The sequence below is a fragment of the Podarcis filfolensis genome (assembly GCF_964270895.1).
Source record: "Podarcis filfolensis genome assembly, chromosome: 10".
In the NCBI taxonomy this organism is placed as follows: Eukaryota; Metazoa; Chordata; class Lepidosauria; order Squamata; family Lacertidae; genus Podarcis; species Podarcis filfolensis.
Window position 1 is genome coordinate 71,904,775 of NC_139612.1, and position 19,761 is coordinate 71,924,535.

Consider the following 19,761-nt stretch of genomic DNA (forward strand, 5'->3'; position numbering starts at 1 on the left):
GAGAATCAAAACTCCAGGGAATGCGGCACCTTTCATTTCATTAGGAATAGAAATTAAAATGCAGAATGTGGTTCATTGAATGAGCACCCATAGTTCACATCAACGACCTCCAACAGGGGAGAAAGCATTTAAAGGTATGGAGTGCGGAAAGAACTTCAGTCAGAATGGAACCCTTAGAACACATCAACGGACTCACACGGGTGAGAAAACATATAAATGTATGGAGTGTGGAAAGAGCTTCAGTACCAATGGAAACCTTAGAACACATCAACGGATTCACACAGGGGAGAAACCATATCAATGTATTGAGTGTGGAAAGAGCTTCAGTCAGCGTGGTCACCTCAATATACATCAACTGACTCACAGAGGGGAGAAACCATTTAAATGCCTGGAGTGTGGAAAGAGCTTTAGTGATAACGGAAAACTTAGAACACATCAACGGACTCACACCGGGGAGAAACCATATAAATGTATGGAGTGTGGAAAGAGCTTCAGTTTCAATGGAAAGCTTAGAACACATCAACGGATTCACACAGGGGAGAAACCATATCAATGTATGGAGTGTGGAAAGAGCTTCCGTCAGAGTGGTCACCTCAATATACATCAACGGACTCACACAGGGGAGAAACCATTTAAATGCCTGGAGTGCGGAAAGAGCTTTAGTGAAAATGGAACCCTTAGAATACATCAATGGACTCACACAGGGGAGAAACCATTTAAATGTATGGAGTGTGGAAAGAGCTTCAGTTTCAATACAACCCTTAGAACACATCAACGGATTCACACAGGGGAGAAACCATATCAATGTATTGAGTGTGGAAAGAGCTTCAGTCAGAGTGGTCACCTCAATATACATCAACTGACTCACAGAGGGGAGAAACCATTTAAATGCCTGGAGTGCGGAAAGAGCTTTAGTGATAATGGAAAACTTAGAACACATCAACGGACTCACACCGGGGAGAAACCATATACATGTATGGAGTGTGGAAAGAGCTTCAGTTTCAATGGAAAGCTTAGAACACATCAACGGATTCACACAGGGGAGAAACCATATCAATGTATTGAATGTGGAAAGAGCTTCCGTCAGAGTGGTCACCTCAATATACATCAACGGACTCACACAGGGGAGAAACCATTTAAATGCCTGGAGTGCGGAAAGAGCTTTAGTGAAAATGCAACCCTTAGAATACATCAACGGACTCACACAGGGGAGAAACCATATCAATGTATGGAGTGTGGAAAGAGCTTCAGTTTCAATGCAACCCTTAGAACACATCAACGGATTCACACAGGGGAGAAACCATATCAATGTATTGAGTGTGGAAAGAGTTTCAGTCAGAGTGGTCACCTCAATATACATCAACGGACTCACACAGGGGAGAAACCATTTAAATGCCTGGAATGCGGAAAGAGCTTTAGTGAAAATGGAAACCTGAGAACACATCAGCGGACTCACACAGGGGAGAAACCATATCAATGTATGGAGTGTGGAAAGAGCTTCAATTTCAATGCAACCCTTAGAATACATCAACGGACTCACACAGGGGAGAAACCATATCAATGTATGGAGTGTGGAAAGAGCTTCAGTTTCAATGAAACCCTTAGAACACATCAACTGATTCACACAGGAGAGAAACCATATAAATGTATGGAATGTGGAAAGAGCTTTAGTCAGAGTGGACACCTCAATATACATCAACGGACTCACACAGGGGAGAAACCATTTAAATGCCTGGAGTGCGGAAAGAGCTTTAGTGAAAATGGAAACCTTAGAACACATCAGCGGACTCACACAGGTGAGAAACCATATCAATGTATGGAGTGTGGAAAGAGCTTCAATTTCAATGCAACCCTTAGAATACATCAACGGACTCACACAGGGGAGAAACCATTTAAATGTATGGAATGTGGAAAGAGCTTTAGTGATAGTGGAACCCGTAGAAAACATCAACGGACTCACACAGGGGAGAAACCATTTAAATGTATGAAGTGTGGAAAGAGCTTCAGTCAGAATGGAGACCTTAAAGTACACCAGCGGATTCACACAGGGGAGAAACCATATAAATGTATGGAGTGTGGAAAGAGTTTCGGTTTCAATGCAACCCTTAGAATACATCAACGGACTCACACAGCGGAGAAACCATTTAAATGCATGGAGTGCGGAAATAGCTTCGGTTTCAATGCAACCCTTAGAAGACATCAACGGACTCACACATCGGAGAAACCATTTAAATGTATGGAGTGCGGAAAGAGCTTCAGTTGGAATGAAGAACTTAAATTACACCAGCGGATTCACACAGGGGAGAAACCATATAAATGTATGGAGTGTGGAAAGAGCTTCAGTCAGGGTGGACACTTCAATATGCATCAACGGACTCACACTGGGGAGAAACCATTTAAATGCATGGAGTGCGGAAAGAGCTTCAGGCAGAATGGACACCTTAGAAAACATCAGCAAACACACAGGGGAGAAATTGTTTAAATGTATGGCATATGGTAGGAGCTGCAGTCAGTGTGGAACGCTTGATTTATGTCAACAAATTCACACAAAAAATAAGCCTTATAAATATAAGGAAAGTTGATAGAGTTTCAATCCTAGTGGAAGTCCTACATCAACAGACTCATGGACAGGAAGAACTTTAGGAGTGAAACCCTACAAACCATCAACAAACTCAAAGAGGAGAAGCAGTTTAAATGAAAAGATTGCAAAAACTGCTTTATTTACAATAGAGTGTTTAAGGAACATCCAGGGACTCTCACATGGAAGAACCCATTTAGATGTATGGAGTGTGGGATGTTTTCCTTTCAGTGTCCACTCTTTCTTCACAGCAATGAACTCAGCAGGAAATCAGTCTTAAACACACAACGTGAATTTGAATTTCTTGTGTTTATATGTAAAACTGAACAGCAATGAAATATTAAAGGCAATGTCAAACAATGTGAGTATAACCTAAGAGGTAAAGTACCTTTTGATAGAGAGGATGAATCTGGTTTGCTGGTGGTGAGTGAGGATTAGATATTGATATCTGGTCCAATACCGGTTTCTAGAGCACATTTGAAGAACAGCTGATATGGCAATACACCGCGAATTACAGTGTGTGTTTCTGGGATGTGCCTGCAAGCAGCGGCAGAAAGCTTTGCTTCGTGAAGTCCCTGCAGATGCCGAGTTCCTGACTTCTCTCCCAGGCGACAGGAAGCAAAAGACACACATCCATTGCCCTGTGTCCTTCCAGCCTCTTTCCTCCCTTGCTCCCTTCTGCCGGTTTGTGTGCCTGACTTAGATATCCTGCATGCTGTATTTTTTTACTTCTGAAACTGGATTTGCTCTCAGGAGCTAAGTTTTGTGCCTCACTGGAGACCCAGTGAGAACTGTATGCTTTGAAAGCTCAGTAAACTATTACTGAAGAAGTCCTGCTGCCTCTGTGTGTGTTTTTGACCTCAGTGTGGGACTTGCTCTACATGTGGCCCCTTGTGAGATAAGAGGGTGCCCGGTACGCTTCTACTGTGCCGATGGACGTCTGTGCCGATAGAAAAAACTTTAGCTCTCTTAGCAGAGTCCTTAACAGAGTTTTGCAGTGGCAGAAAGTGTTGCCTTGTGTGTGGATAATAAATCAGACTGAATGCAGGCTTCTTGCTAATCTCCAACAGCCTTTAATGAGAAGAAAAACAGACATTCTTTCGTCTCTCAGCCAAAAACGAAAGGAAACTCACACACAACGAAAGATTCCCGTATGTGAACTTAACCACGCCTCAGAATGTGAGACGTCACACAGAACTGTTTAACCCTGTAAGTTCTGATTCTCCTCACAGCCCCTACCCTGCTGCTACTTGGCTCATGCCCTCGAGTTGCTCTACTCAAGCATGCAAGACGGTTTTTGCACCAAACTCTGTCACCCCCCCACCGCATGATCTCCAAACATTGCTTCTTCACCAGAACTTCATCCCTGCCTCCTAAGCATTCTGAAGAAAACTTGAAATACTGTAAGTTAATGGGTGATTTCCCCGCAAGCCTAATTTCAAGAGGGGGAAGGAGGGACTGCAGGTACCAGGGAAGTCTCCTGATAGGCTCATCTTCACTCTTGAACCTCATGGGGCAACCCCAGAGCTCCTGCTTATTCTGGGGTTTGGGGAAGACAGTACTTTTCCATAGTCCCAGAAGTTTTTATTCAATCATGCTACTCGGGAGTTTTCCTGCCAGAGGACGACAGTTCATATTACCATCACACTGATTTTACTGTTGTTTCTGCTTTTGCTGTCATGGAACTGCTGGGTGCGGGGGGGGGGGCGCCAGCTGGGGAAGAAAGTGTCCACAAGGGAAGAAGGCTCAGAACCCAGGGACTGGTGGTGGGATGGCGATGAGCAAATAGAGGGAGAAAGGGGAGCAGACCGGGAGGGGAGGTGTTGCAAGCTGAGGAGGAAACAGGGTTTGGTGAGCAGGAAGAGGCTGGGGCAGAGAGCAGTTCAGACTCAGAGGGAGGAGAGGAGGGGGCCAGGAGACCCAGAGGAGGCCGTCAGCTGAAGCATCCAGGGAGACCCCCCCTCCTGCTGCAACCAGCTCTCCTCTCCCCTGGTCTCCTAGAGCACACAAAGAAACCCTCTTCAGACCCCATGAGCTTGTACATTTTATTAATGGGCGTAGGGTTTTTTTTGTCCCAACATGCATCACTTTAATCTCATTGACAATGAATTGTATTTTCTGCCCATTCACACCGTTTGGAGAGGTCCTTTTGGAGCTCCTTGCAATATCTCTTTGTTTGAACAACCCTGGACAATTTGCTGCCATGAGCAAACTTTGCCCCCTCCCTGCTCACTCCTAACTCTAGATCATTTATGAACAAGTTGAAAAGCCACAGGTCCCAATACTGATCTTGAGGGGATTCCGCTTTCTGCTCCTCTCCATTCAGAGAACTGTCCCTTTATTAGTACATGTTCCCCCCTCCCTCCTTCCTTCTGCACAGTGAAGGGAACCCTGCAGAAAAGTTCTGGGGTGAATTTTGCTTCCCCACACATCCAACACTGGTCAGCATTCAGGGAAATGGACGAGGAAAGCTGGCCACAATCCAAGAAACTGAGGTCAGCAGAAAGCAAAGCAAAGCCTACTCAAAGGGAAGCCGCTTCAGCTTCCAGCCCGTCTGCTCCCACAATGGCTGGAGAAGAATTGCCATTTGGGAACGGCACAGCTGACTGGAATCCCCACAATCGCTCTTGCTGGAGGAATAGGGGCACTTAGCCCTATACTCATAGGTGATGGCCAGTGATAAGGAAAATCCCGGGTTGAGAGGGCCCAGCTCGTCCCCCATGAGTCTGTGAGGTCAGTGAAAGAAGGAAGTTAAACTCCACTAACCTTGAAGAGTTACCCACCTCCGGAACGAATTAAGTTCGTAACTAGAGGTACCACTGTAATCTGGAGCAAACCAGCGATCAGTAGACCATGATCTTTATTGTTGTGCAAGAGATTTCCACACAGAGCAAGAACCCTGAGCCTGGGATGACGTCAACCTTTTTAACTCCCCCCCCTCACCCAGAATACATTTTGAGCAGCATCCTCACTAGTATGTCACAAGTGGGGAGGGGTATCAAAGGGTTACACAAGTTCAGCAGTTCATCCTTCTATCAGATACATCTCCGGACACCTCTCAAGTACCCACCACCCAGAGAACAATAAAACTATCGACATACATCCTTGCGCTCAGGGCTTCTCCTGAGATGGGCTTTCAGAACATCTGGCTTGGTCAGCTGCTTCTATGGAAGTCTGTTGTCGCCCCTTGGTCACTCCCTGGGTGGGGCGAAGTGTACATTCTCTCACGCTCAGGGGATTATGGCAGGAGGCCCTGTTCTTATGGCCTACGTGACTATCCGCTTCCAGGGTCATGGAGGAGGGTGAAGCCTAAATTCACCTTAAAATGGCATTGGAATGGGAAGAATTGGTTAAAGAATGGATATTATATGAATTTGCAAAGTTAGGTATCTTTCCCTGAGCTGTCAAGCTGAAAGGATACATTCAGACACAATCTTTGTAGCAGTGTAGCAACTTTAGGCAATCGAAACCAAAATGGATACATTTAATATACTTTGCCCATAGTCTGAGCAGCAGGAGGGCGCTGAGACAACCATGCAAAGGCTGAGCTGAATGGCTGGTTTGCAGAGAGTTTCAGCGGTCTATGGATTCCCCCATTGGCTAGCTGTCAAACCATAGTGCTCTTGATTGGTGAGTTTCAGTTATTCATAAATCCCATTCATAAAACACAAAGTCCGTAAATCCCATTCATAAAATACAGATGCCGTGTTTTCCTGTATTTATACAATGCATGTGTTGTTCTTGTGCTACTGAGGGGAGAGGGGTTTGGGGCTCATCACCCCAGGGCATAATGTCAGATGGTAAACACACACACCCTTGTATTTTCCATGTCACCAGGACGGAATTCCCCCACCTTAGTCACACACAGCTGGGCTCACTTGCCAGAGCCACCTGGAGGGCATGACTACAATTCCCATCATCCCTGACCACTGGTCTTGCTAGCTCGGGGTGATGGGAGCTGTAGTCCAAAAGCAGCTGGAGACCCAAGTTTGGGAAACCCTGTTCTCCCTGAAGGACAAAGGGGGGTTCACTTGCACCAGAACATCAGGTGAGCCCTGCAGGATCAGGCCCAAGGGGCCCCTGTCCTCCCAGGAGCCAAGCAGGGGCCTCTTCTGGGAAGCCCACCGGCAGCACTTGAGCACCAGAGAAGGGGGGAGGCGCATTTCTTCTAGGGACATATTTCTGGGGTCCCCACGGCGCCCCCCAGCCTGGCTCCACTCTGCCGGGGCAGCTGCGTTTTGTTTCACTGCAGGTGAGCCTGCCCCCTGCAACGTGGGGCTCTTAGAAGGAACTTGGGGGGGCACAGAGGGGCTGCAGAATGAGTATAGAGTATACAGTGCAGAATGAGCTTTAGTGATAATGGAAGCCTTAGAAGACATCAACGGACTCACACAGGGGAGAAACCATTTAAATGCCTGGAGTGCGGAAAGAGCTTTAGTCATAATAGAAACCTTAGAACACATCAACGGACTCACACCGGGGAGAAACCATATAAATGTATAGAGTGCGGAAAGAGCTTTAGTCAGAATGGAGACCTTAAATTACACCAGCGGATTCACACAGAGGAGAAACCATATAAATGTATGGAGTGCGGAAAGAGCTTCAGTTGGAGTGGACACCTTAGAAAACATTGGCAGACACATAACGGAGAAACTGTTTAAATGTATGGCGTGTGGTAGGAGCTGCAGTCAGAGTGGAAACCTTGATTTATGTCAAGAAACTCACACAAAAGACAAACCTTATAATTATCAGGAACGTAGATAGAGGTTCAGTCCTAGTGGAAGTTCTTAATCAACAGACTCACGGACAGGAAGAACTTTAGGAGTTGAAACCCTACAAACCATCAACAAACTCAAAGAGGAGAAGCAGTTTAAATGAAAAGATTGCAAAAAGTGCTTTATTTACAATGTAGTGTTTAAGGAAATTCCAGAGACTCTCACTTGGAAGAACCCATTTAGATGTCTGGAGTGCAGGACGTGTTCCTTTCAGTGTCCACTCTTTTCTTCACAGAAATGAACGCGACAGGAAATCAGTCTTTAACACATGTTGTGTATGTGAAGTTCTGGAATTTATGTGTAAAACTGTATAGTAATGAAATATTGAAGGCAATGTCAAACAATGTGATTATAATCTAAGATGTAAAGTACCTTTCAATAGAGAAGGGGTGAGGGTGTATCTGGATTGCTGGTGGTCAGTGAGGATTAGGGCTGGGCGATATATTTTTCCATATTGGTTTCTAGACCACATCGTGATAACCTTTCAAAAACAATTGATATGGCAACACCCAATGTCTGGGATGCTCATTTGCCTGGAAGCAGCCGGCAGAAAGCTTTGCTTCGTGAAGCCCCTGCAGATGCCGAGTTGCTGACTTCCCTCCAAAACCACAGGAAGCGAAAGGCACACCTCCATTGCCCTGTGTCCTTCCAGCCTCTTTCCTCCCTTGCTCCCTTCTGCCGGTTTGTGTGCCTGACTTAGATATCCTGTGTGGTGTATTTCTTTATGGCTGAAACTGAATTTGCTCTCAGAAGCAAAGTTTTGTGCATCACTGGGGACCCAGGGAGAACTGTATGCTTTGAAAACTCAGTTAACTATTACTGAAGAAGTCCTTCATCCTCTGTGTGTGTTTTTGACCTCAGTGTGGGACTTGCTCTACACGTGGCCCCTACCCTGCCGATACTTGGCTCATGCCCTGGAGTTTCTGTACTCGAGCATGCAAGATGGGTGCATCTCTGTGTGACTTGTTTTTGCACCAAGCTTTCTCACCCCCCCACCACATGATCTCTGAATGCTGCTTCTTCACTAGAACTTTTCCCTGCCTCCTACGTGTTCTGAAGAAAACATAATTACTGTAATTTAATGGGAGATTTTCCCCAAGCCTTATTGCAAGAGGGGGAAGGATGGGTTGCAGGTACCAGGGAAGTTTCCTGGGGGGCCCATCTTCACTCATGAACCCCATGGGGCAACCCCAGAGCTCCTGCTTATTCTGGGGTTTGGGGAAGATAGTATTTTTCCATAGTCCCAGAAGTTATCATTCTTCCTGCCAGAGGACCAGTGTGCATATTATTATCATACTTATTTTACTGATGTTGCTGCTGTTGCTGTCATGGACTGGCTGGGTGAAAGGGGGGGAGGCACCAGCTGGCAGACCCACAAGGGAAGAAGGCTCGGAGTCCGGGTGTTGTATGCCCCCAAAAGGCTATCAAATCTCCTAGGTCTGACCAATAAAAGGTTAATTTGGTGTTGGGGGGGGAGAATCCAGGTGCGAGGCTGCTCAGCCACCCAGCTCATCGGGCAGAGCCCGTGGGTCCCTGCGGAATAAAGGAAGGAGTCCGGCCACCAACCGGAGCAAATAGCTGTAGATCAAAGTTTATTGCGCAACAGGTTGAAAGAGGAATTGAACCCCGAGGATGGGGTGACAAGGACTTTTAAAAGTTTCTATCTTATCCCAGCATACAGTTCGTGGAGCATCATCACTACATCATTGCTACATCAGAAAAGGGGAGGGTTATACATGATTCATATGCCTGTTGTCTTTGTCCATGGAGTTTTCTTGGCAGGGATACTGGAGTGACTTGCCGGTACCTCCTCTAGGTGGATCATATTTGGTCAAAACTCTCCACTATGACCTGTCCATCTTGGGTGGCCCTGCACAGCATAGCTCATAGCTTCTCTGAGTTATTCAAGCCCCTTCGCCACGGCAAGGCAGTGATCCATGAAGGGGCAGTGATCCATAAAGCCATGGTTTTCCCAGTAGTAATGTATGGAAGTGAGAGCTGGACCATAAGAAGGCTGATCACCGAAGAATTGATGCTTTTGAATTATTGTGCTGGAGGAGACACTTGAGAGTCCCATGGAGTGTAAGAAGATCAAACGCATCCATTCATAGAATCATAGAGTTGGAATAGACCACAAGGGCCATCGAGTCCAACCCCCTGCCAAGCAGGAATCAGAGCACTCCTGACATATGGTTGTCAAGCCTCTGCTTAAAGACCTCCAAAGAAGGAGACTCCACCACACTCCTTGGCAGCAAATTCCACTGTCAATTCCACTGTCAAACAGCTCTTACTGTCAGGAAGTTCTTCCTAATGTTTAGGTGGAATCTTCTTTCTTGTAGTTTGCTCCGTGTCCGCTTCTCTGGAGCAGCAGAAAACAACCTTTCTCCCTCCTCTATGTGACATCCTTTTATATATTTCAACATGGCTATCATATCACCCCTTAACCTCCTCTTCTCCAGGCTAAACATGCCCAGCTCCCTTAGCTGTTCCTCATAAGGCATCGTTTCCAGACCTTTGACCATTTTGGTTGCCCTCCTCTGGACACGTTCCAGTTTGTCAGTGTCCTTCTTGAACTGTGGTGCCCAGAACTGGACACAGTACTCCAGGTGAGGTCTGACCAGAGCAGAATACAGTGGCACTATTACTTCCCTTGATCTAGATGCTATACTCCTATTGATGCAGCCCAGAATTGCATTGGCTTTTTTAGCTGCCGCATCACACTGTTGGCTCATGTCAAGTTTGTGGTCAACCAAGACTCCTAGATCCTTTTCACATGTACTGCTCTCAAGCCAGGTGTCACCCATCTTGTATTTGTGCCTCTCATTTTTTTTGCCCAAGTGCTGCAGGGCAGAGCAGCAATCCGGCTCAGAAGCTCCACTTGTGGGATAAGCAGGCAGTTTGGGAAGGGGCTCTTCCCCCCTCCCCATTCCCGGAACAGAAGTCGGATGGTGAGGAAGAGGAAGAGGAGGAGGAGGTGCAATGTATGGGGGCGGGATTTGGGGTTGTGGGGGCGGGGTGAGAGAAGGATGTGCTGGGAGGGGAGGAATTGAGGGGGACGAAGGAGAGGAAGGTTTTTCCCCTCCCTTCTTCCTTCTGGGGATCAGGAGAGCGGGGGAGGGGCTGATCCCGGCAATCCACTTGCAAAGTGGGGTCTCACACCCCAAAATGTTTACTTTGCAAAATCCCTCCCTCCCCCACCCCACGCCATGAGATTAGATCCTCCCGTGTTTTAGGTACTGGTGCACGTTGAGCAGCGGCTTGGACTCTGTGACTCCTGTGTTACGCGAAAAAAATGGGGCTTTGGCTTTTGCACACACAGCCCCGACACCCAGGTAAAATTCATGCAAGGAGTGAAGCAGCCCAGAACTAAAGCGCGTTGGAATTCGTACATCCTCAGATAGGTTTTTTCACCTCCTCCTTCCTTGCAGAGAAACATTTGGTCAGCTGGGGAGTCAAAAGGATTTCAGGACTGTCTTCCTGTGCTGCTTCGGACATGTGGTTTATATATTTATGTACGTGTTTGCTTGGTACGTTTATGAACATTTATTATATATCTAAGACCTTAAAATTCTCATAACAGAAACCACCCCCCCCCCCAGGCAACAACATCTCTGTTTATGTCTATGTATTTTATTGTCTCTATCTCTTTTTGTGTGCTTTGCGTTGAGAATTGTGTTTCCAGCTCAGCCAAGGGAGCTGGGGCTGGGGGGCCAGCTGTGTGTGTGAGTCTGTGTCTCTGTGTGTGGGAGAGTGAGTGTGGGGACCCCACCCCCATCCAACAAGAGGCTCCCAGCTCGGTGTATGTCTAGTTATTTTATTGTCTCTATCTTGGCCAAGGGGGGCTGAGGCTGTGAGGAAACAGGAGATTTCTCACTTTGTGTTTTGCTTGAAGGCTCCTGCAACATGTTGGAAGGGCAGGGAGTCCCCCTTGTGTAACAACTTAAGCAGGAGCTCATAATGGGGTGGGGGGGGGTTCCCCACAGTCACAGGAGGAATGGACTCCTTTACAAGGCATGGTGAATAATTTTGGCAAATTCAAACGCAAATACGGTGGAGCGATGAACCCCAAACGACTGAGAACTCCCTGCGAACAGCCGCCCCCCCCCCCCGGGCTCATGGGACCTGGACCTAACTGTTAGGGGAAAATCTAGGTGCAAGGCTGCTCAGTCCCCCAGCTGGTCGGGCAGAGCCCGCGGGTCCCTGCGGAATAAAGAAAGGAGTCCAGCCAACCGGAGCAAATAGCTGCAGACCAAAGTTTATTGCGCAATAGGTTCAAAGAGCAAATTTGAACCCCGAGGATGGGGTGACAAAGACTTTTAAAACTTTCCCACCATGTCCCAGAATACAGTTTGTACAGCATCATTGCTACATCACTGACATGTCACAAAAGGGGAGGGGTTAACCTTGGCAAACATGTCCAGACAAGTCCTTGGTACAAGATTAGTATAAGCAGACATGGCAGGGCAAGACTCAGGTGTAAGATTAGCATAGACAAATATGTCTATGATATAGAGAGCCAGTGTGGTGTAGTGGTTAAGAACGGTAGTCTTGTAATCTGGGGAGCCGGGTTCGCGTCTCTGCTCCTCCACATGCAGCTGCTGGGTGACCTTGGGCCAGTCACACTTCTTTGAAGTCTCTCAGCCCCACTCACCTCACAGAGTGTTTGTTGTGGGGGAGGAAGGGAAAGGAGAATGTTAGCCGCTTGGAGACTCCTGAAGGGGAGTGAAGGCGGGATATCAAATCCAAACTCTTCTTCTTCTTCTTCTTCTTCTTCTTAAGTACCACCACCCAAAAGTCCAATAGAAGTTCCTTTGCATGTCTGGAGCCTGAGGCGAGTCAGGTGATGAGATTTGGCTTCCTTTGGCTAACAATGAGCCCAGCAATTGTCACCTCTGGGAACATCCTGGAGTCCTTTTGCAAGGGGAAAATAGCTTTGGAATGGAGGAAACTGGGAAAGGAGATGATTTTATATTATTTTTAAAACTAGGTAACTTCCCTGAGCTGTCAAGTTGAAAGGATACATTCAGGCATAATATTTGTAATATTAAACTTTAAAGATGTAACACCCCCCCCCATAATTTCCATAGCATAACCAACCAGGTCTTTTGAAGCGTGACAAAACACCCTGGATGTTCGGAGCAGTTTACGTACGCAGAGTTCTGGGTAGCGGCCCTGAGAGAGAGCCCTACATGGCTGCAGAAATTGAAATGACAGTATTGTACCTCGCTGAGGATGCAGTGGGCACTGAAGGAGGCAAAAGTAATCAAACCGCAAAAGAAAGAGCACTTTTCCAGAGGAGAGGAGAAAATGAAAGAACCAACCTGGCCCTATTGGTTCCCAATGTTACGGAATGGAGGGAGGGCATATAAACAGAGTTTTACTCCGGAGTAATCCACGTAGGACCCGAAGCAATGACCTCAAGGGAACCCCGCTATACAAGGGCTCCCCTCTTCCTTTCACAATGTTGCACCAAGCACCACACAAAATCCCAACACCCCAAGAATAAAGCACCATTTGTGACGGCGTATCCCGGTGCTATATACAGGCAAGCAGTATGAATGAGCCATGTATTTTATGAGTGGACAATTTATTTGCATGAGGATGCGTCCTGACCAATCAAATTGTGTAAAATCCAGCAAGTCAGCCAATCCCAGCAATGCTATGGCTCTGCAGGAGCTGCTCAGCACAGCTATCTTGCCCGATTCAATGAGCGCTGACACGGTGACGACAGCTCCAGCTGAGAGAACAATGGACTAAGTTCTTCGAAACCTCGTTACCTTGTAATCCACTCATAAAACTGGATCCAATGTAGCGAGGCCAAGTCAGGTCATTTCCGAACCCACTGTTTGTATTGTGAATACCCAAAAACGCTTAGAAATTCATAGAAAATCGCTGTTTTCAACGATTCTCTTCATTCCACCGCCAATTTGTGTCATTGGCTAAGGGCTTGGAAACCACTCTGTCCCGCCATAATCCCTCAAGCGAGAGGTCACGTACTCACAGGAAGGTACTCGTAGGTGACAATCGCTGGGCAAAAGCTCTCCTCCGGACTTGCCCAGGTGCCAGACTATGCAAACCAAAGTTCTATTGTTCTTTTCCAGTAGGTGCTTATAATGTACTTTCCAATACATATCCTGTATCTGCCTGTTTCCCTGACACATTCCTCCTATGTGAATCATGTATTGTTGTTGTTTAGTCGTTTAGTCGTGTCCGCCTCTTCGTGACCCCTTGGACCAGAGCACGCCAGGCACCCCTGTCTTCCACTGCCTCCCGCAGCTTGGTCAGACTCATGTTTGTCGCTTCAAGAACACTGTCCCACCATCTCGTCCTCTGTTGTCCCCTTCTCCTTGTGCCCTCCATCTTTCCCAACATCAGGGTCTTTTCCAGGGAGTCTTCTCTTCTCATGAGGTGGCCAAAGTATTGGAGCCTCAGCTTCAAGTTCTGTCCTTCCAGTGAGCACCCAGGGCTAATTTCCTTCAGAACGACTTGGATGATGGACTCAAGGGCATCCTGATCAAATTTGCAGATGACAACAAACTGGGAGGGGTGGCTAACACGCCAGAGGACAGGATCACACTTCAAAACGACCTTGACAGATTAGAGAACTGGGCTAAAACAAACAAGATGAACTTTAACAGGGAGAATGTCCACCCTCCCTTTCCCACAGGTGGGTGGGGTTTGTGGCACCAAGATAGGGCTCACCTGGGCGGGTGCCTCCCACCTGCTTGGGCCGGCCTTTGACCCGCCCTTGGTCAGGAAGGACAATGGATGGCCAGCCGGGGGTGGGGCAAAGGCCAAAGAAAAGAGGCCGACCCCTTTGTCCAAGCCTCTTTGGGTTTTCTTCCTTCCAGAATCAGGATCCTCAGGAGTGTCTCCTGGCGGCCGGATTAAGGTAAGGTCTGGCCTGATTGGAAGGGGCATGGCCCCTCCGCCAGGCTAGGCTGCAATTTTGTGGCTTTTCTTTCTGGGCTGGCACCCAGCTAGGATGCAGGGGCAACCTTTTTGTTTTGCGGTGGGGGGGGAGCATAGCCATCCACCACCCTCTAGCTGTAGGCCACATGGCGGTCATGTTTGTTTGCACTTCCTCCCCCCTTGTTCCACTCTGGCTACTGACGCACTTCTGCTCCTAGAAGGGAAATGTAAATATCTCTTTTCTTTCACCTGATAGATGTTTGGTGGAGGGCAAGGGGTGTTGGCTATTTGCAGTATGGTAGCGCTGCAGAGAGCTTGCTGGGGAGACCATGCATTAAAAGAGGGTCTCAAAAAGTACTTAAACAAGGTTTTAATTACAAAAACAAAAACTCCTTTTACACTAAATACATTAACAAACAAACATGACCCAACCACCAACCCACCCCCAGGGTAATGGGAGAGCTAGGTGCTGCTCCTTATATACTCTACCCAATTGCTAACACAGCCTAATCAACACAACTCAGCAGCACCTGCTGTATTTCACAGCTGTAAAGCTGGGTCTCGTTATTTTGCTCCGGCCCTTGCTCTGGCCCCTTAGAGACATACACATCAAGTGGAACAATGATGAACCTTTACATTTAAAGAAACCATTCAACATTGGGAACCATGGGGCAGGGTCCAGGATGCTCAGATTACAGCCACCAGATCTCCCCTTTCATAATGTATTTTGGGGACTGTAACATTGGGATTAGCAGCTAATAAAATTTTGGGTTCTCTTTTGTACGGGGCTTCCATCTTGTTTCACCTGGTGGCAGGTGGGAGTCCTGTCGCGACCGTCTTTAATCAAGACCAAGCCTACTGGCTGCTGTTTTGCTCTGGTATTCCTGGCTGGTGTCCTTGTTTTTTCTCCAGGGGGGCCCTCAGATTTCTCCATTAGCAAGACGCACCTTCCTTCCTGCAAGCTTCACCCGCTTCCCACCCCATAAGCCCCTGCCCTGTCCAGATAATAATAATAATAATAATTAATAATAATAATAATAATTTATATCTCACCATTCTCCGGGCGAAGCCAGGCTCATGATCAATTAATTAAAATGCATTCTAAAATCAATTCATTCTAATATAAAATCAAAATCAAATTAATGGCAGATACAGCAATTCTGCCCGGTCCAACCATTGGTCCCCTGGAGAGGAGAGGAAATCCTGAGAGGAAGAGAGGAGGTGAGAGGCCTTCTCAGAAGTGGCTCTTGGTTTTCGCAATCACACCCAGGAAGCAGCCAGAAACCTTTTCCTCTCTCTCAGGCTTCCATCTTTATTGTCTTTTCCACTGCCTGGTTCATTGAGGATGAGGATAATGTACACTTGTCATCAGAAACAGGAGTGCAGAGTCCATGGAAGGGCTCTCAGGATTGCTCTAGAAGTTGCATCTCAAAGGCGTTTTTGTTCCTCTAACTTTTTGTAGGCAGTGTCAGACTGACAGACAAGCTGAGATACAATCCATCAAAATTCAATGACAGCGACTGCATGAATCTTCCCAGTCAAAGGACCCATTTTCATGATAGACAGCCCCTGTGGCTGGAGGCTCAACACCCAGGGTGTGCCTATACAGGCCAAAGACTGCCAGCATTAGCACAGGTGAGGTGTGTGACCCCCCCCCCCATCGACAGGCTGTGTGTAAATGAGAGTTTGTGGGTGGGATTATCATTTACGGCAACTCTGTTGCTCCCACAAGGGAGCACCCAGGGGTCAGAACACTCCTCTCCCAAGACCACTTTCTGAACAAGGCCCAGGAGGAAGGAGGGGAACCAGTGCAGAGCAGGGCCGCCAGCTCCCCTAGAGGGTCCAGAAGGATACCATGGTCGACGGTCTCCAAAGCCGCTTAGAGATCCAGCAGAACCAGGAAACAGTTTTCCCCTCGGATTCTAGCACATCGGAGATCACCATCCAGTGCAACCAGTGCTGTTTTAGTCCCATGATGAGGCCTGAATCCCAATTGGAAGGATAATGGTGGAAGAAGCTTTCCTGCTGTTGCAGGAACCCCCCTCCCCAGTCATTCAGTTTGTACTTACACGACACACACAACATACACGACGTTTTTGTTATAAATTTATAGTAAATCAACCGTACATCAGATTTACACCGGTCCACTTTTATTTTGCTCCATGAAGAAAGGACTATCAAAGGGGATAGGTATAATACAGGGCAGCCATAATCCCTTCAGCATACCAGCACATCCACAGGAGCCGTGTCCAGTTGCTATGCCAACCCTGATGGTCCTAGACAGAAGACCATCAAGGTAACAAAGAACTTGCATATGGGAGTGGATTCAACATGGACTGGAGCAAAGGACAATGATCAGCTCTTCCCTCTGGGGGCGGGAAACTGCAAACTCCCCTTTGTCACATGGAAAGTACTCATGGGGAGGGGGAAAGGGGGAACCAGCCAGGTGACAGGACACTCAGGTTACCACCACAACTCCTCCCTCAACCCCTCCTTTTTGTGATGTATCAATGATGTAGTTGTGATGTAGTTTTAGGGGTGTAGTTTGAGGAATTAGTAACTAATAAAAGTTGGGGTCTTCTTTTGTTGTGGGCTTCCATCTTGTTTCACCTGGTGGCAGGTGGGAGTCCTGTCGCGACAGTTTTCAATAACGACCAAGCCTACTGGCTGCTGTTTTGCTCTGGTATTCCTGGCTGCTGTCCTTGTTTTTTGTCCAACGGAGTCCTCAGATTTCTTCATTAACACTGGACCTGCACTCCCAAAAGCTCCAGGCACAAGACTTTCATTAGCTTTGAAGGGGCCATTGGATATTTGGTGACCTTTTCTTCAAAAGACAAATATTCTGAATACTTTTTATTTGATGTATGATATAAGCAGCACTTCTGTTTTACATATTCCACATTGGAGAGATTTTGATACACGGGTCTGAGTTCATTGCTCCCCCTGAAACTGCTGTGTTAGCAGTCCTGCCAGCCTGGACAGTGTGTTTGGGGGTTCAGGGCTGCCTACACAACAAAACCCCCTTCTCAGCCTGGCTTATATGGTCTCAAGGAAAGCAGAGAAGTAAGTTAGGCACCAGCTTGGCTGCAGGAGTGAGTGGAAGGAGGTGTGCAGGACACCATCCAACCATCTTAGAGAGTCCACTGTGGATTTGTGTAGGTTTTCCTCCATAGCTTTTTCTTCTCCTGAAGATAACTGTGGCAGTCCAGCTGTTCCAAGTGGCGTAATTTAGCATAAAATAAAGACGCAGAAAAGCAACAATATTTCCATGGACGGAGGGGCAGCTCATTCAGACATCTTCTCCCTCTCCGGTCCGTTTTTATTATCCTTTGTTCTCTCCAGCCGCATGGCTGCATTCCAGTGTCTCATGTTACCTCATCCGGCCAAGGCTTAAACCCACCCACACCATATAGGGTCATCACTGCCCAGAGGAAACACAACTCCATTTAAGGTCAATACATCCTAATACATTGTAAGGCACAGACATGCTGGTCACTGGGTCAGCAAGACACCAGGTGGCACTACAAGCCTTTGCCATGACTTCCTGGCTCCCACATGCCCTCTTTCTTTATATTTTAATCATAAATGTCAGTCCCAATGGTTATGTCGAGCACGAGAAGCGACTCTTCTGAGACTGGAGAACCATGCAGTACATACAGAAATTAAAGAAGGAATACATTGTATATAGCAACACACAATAATGCAAATAACTACTATAATAATCACTATAATCAATAAATGTCGAAGCCAACTTCCATCCGGAAGCCAAGAATATAAGAATTCTGATTCCATGCTGCATGGTAGGCTTCCTTTCCTAGTTTATTAGCCATGCACTGGTATCGCTTCTATAGCACTGAGATTGGTCACTGTATGTTCCTGTAAGAGAACAAGAGCTAGTAAATATGAATTTCAATGTATAGTGACAGTTTGGATATATGCCCCATGATTCTTTCCCTCTTTAATTTGAAAACAAATGGGGGCAGGCATACATACCCAACATTTAGAAGCATGCAAGAAACTAGTAAACTTAATCATATCTTGTACAAAAATATTATTCCTCCATATCTTATGATAATTTTCACCCCTAAAAGTCTTATTCAACAACACTGTTCTTATAGTTCGAGAGTGGCTGAGCCGTGGATACTGTCAGCCAGAGTAGGATTCAGGCAACAGCTGCTTGCCAGCCGATAAGGTGAAATATGGTGGTTTCAACTGGACTGTGTCGTCTGCTTCTCTTCCTTGTATAACAGTGCAGCAAAAGATGGCAAGGCAAATGGTTAGGAAGGCTCTTCTGCAGTTGAAGAGACTTGCCATGGCCGCACGCATCGAGCTGGAACCCATAAAGGCTTGTCCTCGACGTCCACTGCCACGTACCCTCGTCCCCACATGATCAGCAGGACAGGTCCATGCCACGCGGGATCAGGCAAGCGTCGGTACACCACCAAGGGGCGAGGGAGTGCCTCCTCCTTCCTAAAATGCAATTCCGCGGGAGTATGGGTCCTAATATATGGATATAAGAGAATGTTAAGCACAAAAAGAACTTGGTGAACTGCCGAAGGAATGAGTGCTGTTGGTATGCTTCGGCCGCCAAGCTGTTTTAGCAATAGTGTTTTGAACATCAGGTGCGCCCTTTCCACTATCGCTTGCCCTGTGGAGTTAAAGGGTATACCATGAGTTAATTTCACATTCCACAACATACAAAATTCCGAAAATGTTTTAGAAATATATGCTGGACCATTATCAGTTTTGATGCGCGCAGGTTTACCCATGACTGAGAAACAGCGGATAGTGTGCTGAATGACATGCCGAGCTGTTTCCCCCCTCATGGGCGTAGCCCATATGAATCCAGAGTGGGTGTCCACCGTGAGGTGAACCTTGGAGAGTGGAGCCAACACAGGTGTGTGTGTGACATCCATCTGCCAACACGCCAATGCAGACGTGCCCCTAGGATTGACAGCATCAAAAGGAATGGCCAGCTGAGATTTAGAACAAGAAGCACATTGGGACACAATATCCCTAGCTTGGGCCAAAGGAATAGAAAACTGCTTAGCCAATGCTTTCGCAGGGAGATGAAAGGTGTTATGACCTAGTATAGGATCAGAAAAGAGAGAAAAGGCAGAAATGTTCTTCAGAGCTGAATCTGCTCTTGAATTTCCCTCTGCTAAATACCCTGGGTGTGATGTGTGGGAGCGAAGATGTGCAACATAATAAGGGAATTCTCTGTGCTGAAGTAAGGCTTGCAGGGCAAGAAACAAGGAAAACAAGTCAGAATCCAAGGAAGGAGTTATATAAGATATTGGTAAAATAGCAAAAAGGCGATATACATACTGAGTATCCACAATAAGATTGAAAGGATGAGTAGGAAAGGATTGAAAGGCAAGAATCACAGCCGCTAGCTCAGCTCGCTGGGCAGAAGACTGTGGAGGGGTAAATAAACTTTTCCATTTTCCTCCCTCCTCCCACGTCACCCCCCCTACTTTTCGTTCCATCCGTGAA

At 47.0% G+C, this 19,761-nt stretch overlaps 2 protein-coding genes across 7 annotated transcripts in view; both read left to right on the forward strand.

The window, feature by feature from the left end:
• The window catches only part of LOC310742979 (uncharacterized protein), an 88,840-nt gene that overhangs the window by 63,621 nt on the left and 5,458 nt on the right, over nucleotides 1-19,761 (forward strand). For 2 of the 6 annotated variants that reach the window (XM_083572973.1, XM_083572974.1), the window contains 2 exons: nucleotides 14,205-14,245; nucleotides 15,728-15,900. The gene's annotated coding sequence lies outside the window, so the exon portion shown is untranslated. The remainder of the gene's footprint in view (nucleotides 1-14,204; nucleotides 14,246-15,727; nucleotides 15,901-19,761) is intronic. The other 4 variants (XM_083572977.1, XM_083572978.1, XM_083572976.1 and 1 more) reach the window with 2 other exon arrangements.
• Nucleotides 137-7,687, forward strand: LOC310744063 (uncharacterized protein; the record flags this gene model as incomplete). The annotated part of the gene is made up of 2 exons (XM_083574806.1): nucleotides 137-2,348; nucleotides 6,933-7,687. The coding sequence occupies 2 exons, from the start codon at nucleotides 137-139 to the stop codon at nucleotides 7,079-7,081; spliced, it is 2,361 nt and encodes a 786-aa protein (XP_083430932.1). The 3' UTR covers nucleotides 7,082-7,687.